The sequence below is a fragment of the Zea mays genome, chromosome 2, assembly GCF_902167145.1.
Source record: "Zea mays cultivar B73 chromosome 2, Zm-B73-REFERENCE-NAM-5.0, whole genome shotgun sequence".
NCBI classification, from domain to species: domain Eukaryota; kingdom Viridiplantae; phylum Streptophyta; class Magnoliopsida; order Poales; family Poaceae; genus Zea; species Zea mays.
Window position 1 is genome coordinate 166,175,337 of NC_050097.1, and position 10,257 is coordinate 166,185,593.

The 10,257-nt window shown below is 46.3% G+C and overlaps 2 protein-coding genes and 1 pseudogene across 2 annotated transcripts; 2 read left to right on the plus strand and 1 right to left on the minus strand.

The window, feature by feature from the left end:
- Nucleotides 1-6,955: 6,955 nt before the first annotated feature.
- On the plus strand, nt 6,956-8,034 carry LOC103649053 (mitochondrial-processing peptidase subunit alpha-like). Its single transcript, XM_020549037.2, has 5 exons — nt 6,956-7,091; nt 7,187-7,354; nt 7,442-7,522; nt 7,784-7,890; nt 7,989-8,034. Exons 1-5 carry the CDS (start codon nt 7,032-7,034, stop codon nt 8,032-8,034), a joined length of 462 nt encoding a protein of 153 aa, XP_020404626.1. The 5' UTR covers nt 6,956-7,031.
- Nucleotides 8,035-8,036: 2 nt separating this feature from the next.
- Nucleotides 8,037-9,006, plus strand: LOC103649054 (arginine decarboxylase). Its single transcript, XM_008673403.1, has 2 exons — nt 8,037-8,135; nt 8,266-9,006. Exons 1-2 carry the CDS (start codon nt 8,037-8,039, stop codon nt 9,004-9,006), a joined length of 840 nt encoding a protein of 279 aa, XP_008671625.1.
- Nucleotides 9,007-9,564: 558 nt separating this feature from the next.
- LOC103647234 (peptidyl-prolyl cis-trans isomerase CYP19-3-like) lies at nt 9,565-10,019 on the minus strand (annotated as a pseudogene).
- Between the last annotated feature and the right edge of the window lie 238 nt (nt 10,020-10,257).

The following is a 10,257-nucleotide window of genomic DNA, read 5'->3' on the forward strand; positions in this document are numbered from 1 at the left end:
GTCTCGTAGAAGACCACCTTCCTCATCCTTTTGTGCTTGTCCCCACTCCGATGCGGCTTGTGAGAAGATTTTTCCTTCTTCTCCTTATGGTGAGAAGAGGAAGATCTTTTCTCCTTCCGCTTGGAGGATTTCTTCTTCTTCTCTCTTCTCTTGGTGCGGGACTCTTCCGATGAAGATGAAATGCTCCCTTGGCTTGTAGTGGGCTTGTCGTCGCCGGTCTCCATCTCCTTCTTGGCGTGATCTCCCGACATCACTTCGAGCGGTTAGGCTCTAATGAAGCACCGGGCTCTGATACCAATTGAAAGTCGCCTAGAGGGGGGGGGTGAATAGGGCGAAACTGAAATTTACAAATATAAACACAACTACAAGCCGGGTTAGCGTTAGAGATATAAACGAGTCCGCGAGAGAGGGCGCAAAACAAATCGCGAGCGAATAAGTAAGTGAGACACGCGGATTTGTTTTACCGAGGTTCGGTTCTCGCAAACCTACTCCCCGTTGAGGAGGCCACAAAGGCCGGGTCTCTTTCAACCCTTCCCTCTCTCAAACGGTCCCTCGGACCGAGTGAGCTTTCTCTTCTTAATCACTTGGAACACAAAGTTCCCACAAGGACCACCACAAGTTTGGTGTCTCTTGCCTCAATTACAAGTGAATTTGATCGCAATGAAAGAATCAAGAAAGCACGATTAAAAAGCCAAGCAACAAGAGCGACAAATAACACACGGATCACTTTCTCTCTCAAGCTACTAATCACTAATGATCTCTTTTCTCAATTGTGAAACTTGGAGAGATGGAGGCTTTGAATGTGTCTTGGAATGGATTGCTAGCTCTTGTATTGAATGTTGAAGGTTGGAATGCTTGGATAGATTGAATGGAGGTGGTTGGGGGTGGTATTTATAGCCACCAACCACTTCCTAGCCGTTGGGCCATTCTGCTGAGCGCGGACGGTCCGCCCTCCTGGTGCGGACGGTCCGCCCCTGTAGATCAACGGCTGAAAATGCAACGGTCAGCAGTAACGGCTATATCAACGGCTATATTGCATTTAATGCGTCGTCAGATGTCAGACAGAGCCAGTCGCGGACGGTCCGCCCGCCTGGTCCGGACGGTCCGCGAGGCCGCTATAATTCATTTCTCCGAACCCGTTACCTTCGGGTTTTTCGGTTTCTCACCTACCGGACGGTCCGCGCCAGAGGCCGGACGGTCCGCGCAAGGGCTCGGACGGTCTGCTTTTCCTCCGGACAGTCCATAGCACAGACTTGGATTTTTGCATTGGTTCTGGCCGAGTGACATCCTCGTGTCGCGGACGGTCCGCCGCAAGGGCCCGGACGGTCCGCGCTTGGCCTGTTTTTCCAAAAAGCTTCTCCTGTCCGGAATAATCTACGGTATTCCGGACAGTCGATTTAGTATAGATATAGATGAACCTTTGGCACCTGTAGAACATATAATCTAGAGCAAACTAGTTAGTCCAATTGTTTGTGTTGGGCGATTCAACCACCAAAATTAATTAGGGACTAGGTGTAAGCCTAATTCCCTTTCAGAAGCCTATGCCATCCTTGATGCCAGGGCGTCTCCCATTATAAAGCATACTTCTAGCAAATTTAAATTTTTCGTTCTCTAAGTTATGCTCGGCAATTTTAGCATCTAGTTTTGCTATATGATCATTTTGTTGTTTAATTAAAGTCATGTGATCATGAATAGCATTAACATCAATATCTCTACATCTAGTACAAATAGAAGTGTGCTCAACGGTAGATGTAGAGGGTTTGCAAGATTTTAATTCTACAACCTTAGCATGTAATATATCGTTTTCACTTCTAAGGTTAGAAATAGTAACATTGCAAACATCAAAATCTTTAGCCTTAGCAAGCAATTTTTCATTTTCATTTCTAAGGCTAGCAAGAGAAATGTTCAATTCTTCAATCCTAGCAAGTAAATCATCATTATCATCTCTAGAATTTGAAATTGAACCATTGCAAGCATGAGAATCAACCTTAGATAATAAATTAGCATTTTCATTTCTAAGGTTGGCAATAGTGTCATGGCATGTGCTTAGCTCACTAGTTAATTTCTCACATTTTTCTACCTCTAGAGCATAAGCATTCTTAACCTTAACATGCTTTTTATTTTCCTTGATTAGGAAGTCCTCTTGGGAGTCCAAGAGATCATCCTTTTCATGGATGGCACTAATTAGCTCATTTAGTTTTTCTTTTTGTTCCATGTTAAGGTTGGCAAAAAGGATACGCAAATTATCTTCCTCATCACTAGCATTGTCATCACTAGAGGACTCATATCTAGTGGAGGATTTAGATTTAACCTTCTTCCTTTTGCCGTCCTTTGCCATGAGGCACTTGTGGCCGACGTTGGGGAAGAGGAGTCCCTTGGTGACGGCGATGTTGGCGGCGTCCTCGTCGGAGGAGGAGTCGGTGGAGCTCTCGTCGGAGTCCCACTCGCGGCACACGTGGGCATCGCCGCCCCTCTTCTTGTGGTACCTCTTCTTTTCTCTCCTCTTGCCCTTCTTGTCGTTATCCCTGTCACTGTCACTTGATAATGGACATTTAGCAATAAAGTGACCGGGCTTACCACACTTGTAGCAAACCTTCTTGGAATGGGATTTGTAATCCTTCCCCTTCCGTTGCTTGAGGATTTGGCGAAAGCTTTTGATGATCAAGGCCATCTCCTCGTTGTCGAGCTTTGAAGCATCGATTGGTTGTCTACTTGGTGTAGACTCCTCCTTCTTTTCCTCCGTCGCCTTGAAAGCCACTGGTTGTGCTTCGGATGTGGAGGGATCATCAAGCTCGTTGATCTTCTTTGAGCCCTTGATCATACATTCAAAGCTCACAAAATTCCCGATAACTTCCTCGGGGGTCATTAGTGTGTATTTAGGATTACCACGAATTAATTGAACTTGAGTGGGGTTAAGGAAGATGAGTGATCTAAGAATAACCTTAACTACCTCGTGGTCATCCCATTTCTTGCTCCCGAGGTTGCGCACTTGGTTTACCAAGGTTTTGAGCCGGTTGTACATATCTTGTGGCTCCTCCCCTTGGCGAAGACGGAAGCGACCGAGCTCCCCCTCGATCGTTTCCCGCTTGGTGATCTTGGTGAGTTCATCACCCTCGTGTGCGGTCTTGAGTAGATCCCAAATCTCCTTCGCATTCTTCAACCCTTGCACCTTGTTATATTCCTCTCTACTTAGAGAGGCGAGGAGTATGGTTGTGGCTTGGGAGTTGAAGTGCTCGATTTGGGCTACTTCATCCTCATCATAGTTTTCATCCCCTACGGATGGTACCTGTGCACCAAACTCAACAACATCCCATATACTTTTGTGGAGCGAGGTTAGATGAAATCGCATTAAATCACTCCACCTAGTGTAATCTTCACCATCAAAAGTTGGTGGTTTGCCTAATGGGACGGAAAGTAAAGGTGTATGTTTAGAAATGCGAGGGTAGCGTAGGGGAATCTTACTATACTTCTTACGCTCTTTGCGCTTAGAAGTGACGGACGCCGCGTCGGAGCCGGAGGTGGATGCCGATGAAGAATCGGTCTCGTAGTAGACCACCTTCCTCATCCTCTTTTTCTTGTCCCCACTCATATGCGGCTTGTGGGAAGAGGATTTCTCCTTCTTCTTTTTGTGGTGTGAAGAAGATCTCTTCTCCTTCCCTTTGGAGGAGTCCTTCTTCTTCTCCTTCCTCTTGGTGCGGGACGCTTCCGATGAAGTGCTCCCTTGGCTTGTAGTGGGCTTTTCGCCGGTCTCCATCTCCTTCTTGGCGTGATCTCCCGACATCACTTCGAGCGGTTAGGCTCTAATGAAGCACCAGGCTCTGATACCAATTGAAAGTCGCCTAGAGGGGGGGTGAATAGGGCGAAACTGAAATTTACAAAATTAATCACAACTACAAGCCGGGTTAGCGTCAGAAATATAATTGAGTCCGCGAGAGAGGGTCCAAAACAAATCGCAAGCGAATATGGAAGTGAGACACAAGGATTTGTTTTATCGAGGTTCGGTTCTCGCAAACCTACTCCCCGTTAAGGAGGCCACAAAGGTCGGGTCTTTTTCAACCCCTTCCCTCTCTCAAACGGTCCCTCGGACCGAGTGAGCTTCTTCTTCTCAATCAAACGGGAACAAACTTCCCAGCAAGGACCACCACACAATTGGTGTCTCTTGTCTTGGTTACAATTGAGTTGATCACAAGAAAGATTGAAAGAAAGCACGATTGCAAAAGCCAAGCGACAAGAGCGACAAATAACACACGGACCACTTTCTCTCTCAAGTCACTAATCACTAATGATCTCTTTTCTTAATTGTGAAACTTGGAGAGATGGAGGCTTTGAATGTGTCGTGGAATGGATTGCTAGCTCTTGTATTGAATGTTGAAGGTTGGAATGCTTGGGTGAAGTGAATGGAGGTGGTTGGGGTTGTATTTATAGCCACCAACCACTTCCTAGTCATTGCTCCATTCTGCCGACCGCGGACGGTCCGCCCGCCTGGTCCGGACGGTCCGCGCCTGTACATCAACGGCTGAAAACGCAACGGTCAGCAGTAACGGCTATATCAACGGCTATATTGCATTTAATGCGTCGTCAGATGTCAGATAAAGCCAGTCGCGGACGGTCCGGTCGTGCACCCCGGACGGTCCGCGAGGCCGCTATAATTCATTTTTCCGAACCCGTTACCTTTGGGTTTTTCGGTTTCTCACCTACCGGACGGTCCGCGCCTGAGCCCGGACGGTCCGCGCACGGTCTCGGACGGTCCTTGCTTTTCCTTCGGACGGTTCGTAGTGCATACTTGGATTTTTGCATTGGTTCTGTCCGAGTGTCATCCTGGTGTTGCGGACGGTCCGCCGCAAGGGCCCGGACGGTCCGCGCTTGGCCTGTTTTTCCAAAAAGCTTCTCCTGTCCGGAATAATCTACGGTATTCCGGACAGTCGAATTAGTATAGTTGTAGATGAACCTTTGACACCTGTAGAACATATAATCTAGAGCAAACTAGTTAGTCCAATTATTTGTGTTGGGCAATTCAACCACCAAAATTAATTAGGAACTAGGTGTAAGCCTAATTCCCTTTCAGGCCCCACACTACTTCTTCTCTGCTCTCCTTTTCTTTTCTTGTTGCGTGCTGGTAGATATAAAACCAGTTGCAGTCACACAGGTGGTTGTCCTTGTCTGTGTGGGTGCGTGCGTGAATTTCTTAGGATATGCATCTGTCTGTCTGTGTGCGTCTCTTTCTGTGTAGCAAGTAGCAACACGAGAGGAAAGAATTTGGCCGTGAGTCGCGACCAGGGAGCTGTGCAGATGCCGACCATCCTCGTCTCGGTGGACCTGGAATGCAGCCGCTGTCGTGCCAAGATCGAGAAGGTGCTCAACAGGATCCAAGGTGTGTTTGCGCTTGCAGCTCCACTCTGTTCGTACTGCCTTCCTCCACTTGTGGACTATGGTGTTGAGCTGGTTTCGTTGATGGCAACTGATACTAACTGAGCGGTGGGTATTTCTTTCTTGGGACGATATGGATGTCGCGGTTTCGTTGTTGCTGTGCGCACCGTGGGTCCGCGGCAGAGAAGGGTGAGTTCTGCATCGACGACATCGACTTGGACGAGAAGAGCAACAAGGTGAAGGTGTTTCGTTTTGCTGTTTTTTCATGATTCGTGGCATGGACTGAATCATGTAAATATGATAGCATGTGTTTTTTCATCTCTGCATTTTCTATACTTTATACGCTATGATCTGTGCTTACCAAACTTTAAATGGGCAGTGGGGACTAGACTTCTTCAACGAACCAACCAAACATAAATACTGAAACGAAAGGGTGCTTGCACTATAAATACCTAGGAAAGTCCACTCTGTTATGTTCTTATTTATTAAATGCTTCATTAGAAAGTCAACCTTTGAGCAGGTATAAGCCTGGGGACTGGATTGAGGGAATCGGAGGCGCAAAGGCTGGACATTTTGTCTTGCCTGAGGTCACCACATTGCTCCTGGTGGGCCCTAGAGGTTCTGGCAAGAGCACACTTGTAAACTGAATTACTAGGGTCTTTGACAAGGATGATGATCCTTTTGCACCAGATCGAGCACAGGTGTCATGTAAGCTTTAACCTTTTTTGGGATGCTATTTCGTGGTGACATACAACTGAAGTTAGTTTCATCCATTATTACTGTTTAGTAATTGGACCTAAATTGATTTTGCTAGGCAATTCAAAATCAAATGGTACAATGTTTCTTCGCGAGTATCCAATTCCAAGGAATTCAAGTGCCGTATGTATTTACGATACACGTGGCTGGTCAAACGACCTAGAGAAAAATTTCAAAATGCTGCATCAGTGGATGACAAAAGGAATAAGCCATGGGGAGACAACAATGTGGTAAGGGGTGACTTACTAACTCTTTGTTTTCTGTCGTGAAACTAGAAAAACATTGTACACTGCGTGACCCTATACAAACTGTTTATTATTTTTTGAGAGAGTAATTCTCAAATTTCTGTCAATAGATTCGAGTAATCAACCTTTTGCCATTCAGTATGTTCATTTCTAATCTCAGTTGTCACCAGCTGTATACAGATTGCAGAATGAGGCTGATTCTTAGGACTAACTTTAGATTGTGACTGGATTTGTTGTCTCTCGTCAGATATGATTGATTTCCAGCATCAATAGGACAGGTGTCCTGAATTACTTACCTACCTTCTGTATGCTTTATAAGCATTTAAGGCCTTAATGAGGACCACCATGAAAATTCTCCCATTCTCTTTCATAGGACACAACATTTTTAGCCAGGATATGGATATGTTTTGAATTTTATGACAATTCCAGTCATCATTGCATGTCATTCAGAGTATCGTTATACTTGAATTCCGATTTTCTGTTTCAATTCCACAAACTTCTTTATTGTTCTTTTTTCATCCTTTTATGTACTAATGGTGTTCTTCATTTCTACAGCTCCAAAACATAAAATCTGAAATAGCTGATGTGTCTGCTAATCCTCAAGGTCTACTTCTAGAGGCCCTTCATTCGGTTGGATATTTCGGGGCACTGGCAAAACCTTTGATGGCTTCAGAATCTGCTGTAAACCGGTTGGATGTTAGCAGCTTGGAGGAATTTGTTGTTGTAAGATTCAGTGATTTATTTCCCAAGTCAATGCTTAGTCATGAAAGCGTCTCTGTGACTTTTTTGTTTGTTATGATAAATTATGATAAATGTAGGAACATTACACTGCTCCCAGGATGGTTCTTGCAGCATTAGGAGTTGATCATGATGCGCTGATTTCAGTTGTAGAACCACTTCTGTCTGACCTTCCGTGCGTGAAACGTCCTGAAGAGCCAAAATCTGTGTACGTGGGAGGCGACTATCGCTGCCAAGCAGATTCTCCAGTGAGTTGTTGGCATTGCATTATTATTCTTGAGGGGTTATGAATGATTTACTTCAATTATGCTTAAAATTGGATTCATTGGAAACAGAACACACACATCGCACTTGCTTTTGAGGTGCCAGGTGGTTGGAATCAAGAGAAAACCGCAATGGTTGTGACAGTGCTTCAGGTATGCCTTACAACTGTTGAAATGATCTAACTATTTATGGATACTTGAGGCCATTTGTTCTATATTAGAATTGCTGATGCTTTCTTTTTTGGAACTTATTTTTACATGTTATCTCATGTGCTCGCCGGGTTCGATTCCTGGCTGGAATGAACTCATGTGCCTCACCAGGGATTTCCCCCCTGAGGGAACCATGCGGGTGTGTGACAGTGTGAGTAGTGTGCGTGCATGTGTGCCCGGTAGACTTGTCCTGAGATTTCTCAGGCAGTCTCATCTGTACTTGAGCGTGCGGTGTATGCCATTGCTCCTGGCGGTGTTAAAAAAACAATCACATGTGTTGTTGCATATGCTAATCTAATAGTGCTTCAAAGGTATGTTGATCAATTTGAGAATCGGCAACAACCAAAGCTGCCTGCAATGGTTGTGGCCGGAGCTTGCCCCTGGCATTAACCACTGCACCGTTGTCCAGCGATAGCCATGGCAGCCTGCACGACAGCACCGCTGTCCAGCGATAGCCATGGCAGCCTGCAGGACAGCGCGGCGTAGAAAGCACCACCAGCGCCCCCTGTCCATGAGGTCCGACAGCGGCGTGACTGAATGGCTTGTTTGCGTCGACGTTAGCCCTAGGTCGTGCTGCCCGACTGCGGAATTTTCCAGGATCTGTTCTAAGCTGCCACCTGTGAATTTGCACTTCAATGTCTTATATGCCAAATTCAACATCTACAATACCAGCTCTTTTACTGCAGCTGGGTGAAGCAGTAAAAGAGCTGGAGGAGGATGGAAAGAGGGTAGGCGCTGTTCTTGTTACTTCACCCACCTACCATGGTGTATGCAGCAATGTGCAAGGTATTGTCAGTGTTTGTCATCCACGAGGCATTCCGGTTATAGTTGATGAAGCACACGGTGCACATTTCAGGTTCCAGGACAGTTTGCCAAGCACTGCAATTGAGCAAGGTGCTGACCTAGCTGTGCAATCCACACACAAGGTCATGTGCTCCCTTACACAGTCTTCAATGCTTCACATGTCTGGAGATGTCGATGTAGATAAAGTAAGCCAGTGCCTTCAGCTCCTCCAGAGCTCGAGCCCGAGTTACCTTCTACTGTCATCTCTAGATGCTGCGAGAGATCAGCTGAGCCAGAACAGAAATATATTTGATGAGCCATTAGCTATAGCATCGGAAACAAAAGATCTGCTGGCGAGAATCCCTGGGATATCTGTTCTAGACTTACCATGCTTCGCTTCCGATTTCCCTGCCATTGATCTGTTGCGCATCACACTCAGTGCCTCAAATCTGCAATTATCGGGATACGAAGCCGATGACATTTTATATGAAGGCCATCAAATCGTATCTGAGCTTGTTGGCACAAGGGCCGTGACATTTGCAGTCAACATAGGAACCAGAGTGCAGGACGCTGAGAAGCTTGTGCAGTCTGCAAAGCATTTATCAGAAAAACATTTCTTTGCCACCGGCCACTTGGCCAAATAATTTAGTCTGTGTTCTGTCTCGTCTCGTGAGCTGAAAGCATGAATAAGGGTCTATAGCATGTGATCTCCTGTGTTGTTTGAAGTATGAGTTGCTTGGGAGGGCTACCTTTCTATCTGAAGTGCCTTGCAATGTAATGGCATCCTGCTTTTTTTCTGCATTTATGTTGAAGAAAAGGGATTAAATTAGCCGGTAAGTAACGTTGCTGCCTGTTGTCTTTTATTCCTTTTCAGGTTTCCTCTTTGCTTCTCTTCTGAACTGGGAGGTCCATCCACAAAGACACTAAAGAATAATCATCTTTGCTTCTCTTCTGCTGCCGGGGAATAATCTACAAAGAATAATCCTACTGTGGATACCAGTGATGAATACCTAGGCTGGTCTTTAGGCAAGGGGGAAAATCATCTTTTTTACTATCACTTCCGTTGTAAAAAAACCACTATTAAAGAATTAGAAGTCATGTGGATCCTGGTAATCAGGCGGCGCTCTTGCCAAGAGTAACAAATACAGATGTCTTGATCAAATCACCGCCCCATCCATCCATAATTACCTACAGACCAGTATCCATCTCCACATGAAACAAAAGAAGGAAAACAAATTTATTGATCCATTCATTTGGTTACAATCGGACACAACGAGTCCCTCAGTCGTCGGCAAGCTGGCCGCAGTCCTCGATGCGTACGGTCTCGTCCATGGCACCTGACTAGAACTGACAACCTCCATCTTGTCCACGACGGTGTAGCCATCGACGACCTTGCCGAAGACGACGTGCTTGCCATCAAGCCAAGGCGTCTGCACAGTGCAGATGAAGAACTGGGAGCCGTTGGTGTCGGGCCCCGCGTTGGCCATGGAGAGCATGCTGGGCTCCGTGTGGCGCGGCTTGAAGTTCTCGTCGGCGAACTTGGCGCCGTAGATGGACTCGCCGCCAGTGCCGTTGCCCCGGGTGAAGTCGCCGCCCTGGCACATGAAGCCCGGGATGACGCGGTGGATTGACAGAGCTGGCACAATTAGATAAGAATCCAACTAGGTATATGCTATTACGTTGCTAGATAAAATACATTAATATAAAAAAAATATTGTGTTTTATAATATTGACTCCATAGCAACGCACCGGCATATAACTAGTATCCGTGAAGGGGTACCTTATGTTCTAACCACCCCCATCCAAACAGATCGGACGGAGGGCACCCCACGTCCCTCACCCGACGCCAAGGCATGGCGGCGCCTAGAGCGGGCACGGTGGCACCATTGTCGGCC

Coding starts and splice junctions, on each gene's coding strand:
- LOC103649053 (XM_020549037.2), top strand. CDS start 7,032: ATGGCTTCAGAATCTGCTGTAAACCGGTTGGATGTTAGCAGCTTGGAG. Junction 7,523..7,783: donor TGGTTGTGACAGTGCTTCAG/GTATGCCTTACA, acceptor GAGATTTCTCAG/GCAGTCTCATCTGTACTTGA. Junction 7,891..7,988: donor AATCTAATAGTGCTTCAAAG/GTATGTTGATCA, acceptor ACCGTTGTCCAG/CGATAGCCATGGCAGCCTGC.
- LOC103649054 (XM_008673403.1), top strand. CDS start 8,037: ATGGCAGCCTGCAGGACAGCGCGGCGTAGAAAGCACCACCAGCGCCCC. Junction 8,136..8,265: donor AATGGCTTGTTTGCGTCGAC/GTTAGCCCTAGG, acceptor CTTTTACTGCAG/CTGGGTGAAGCAGTAAAAGA.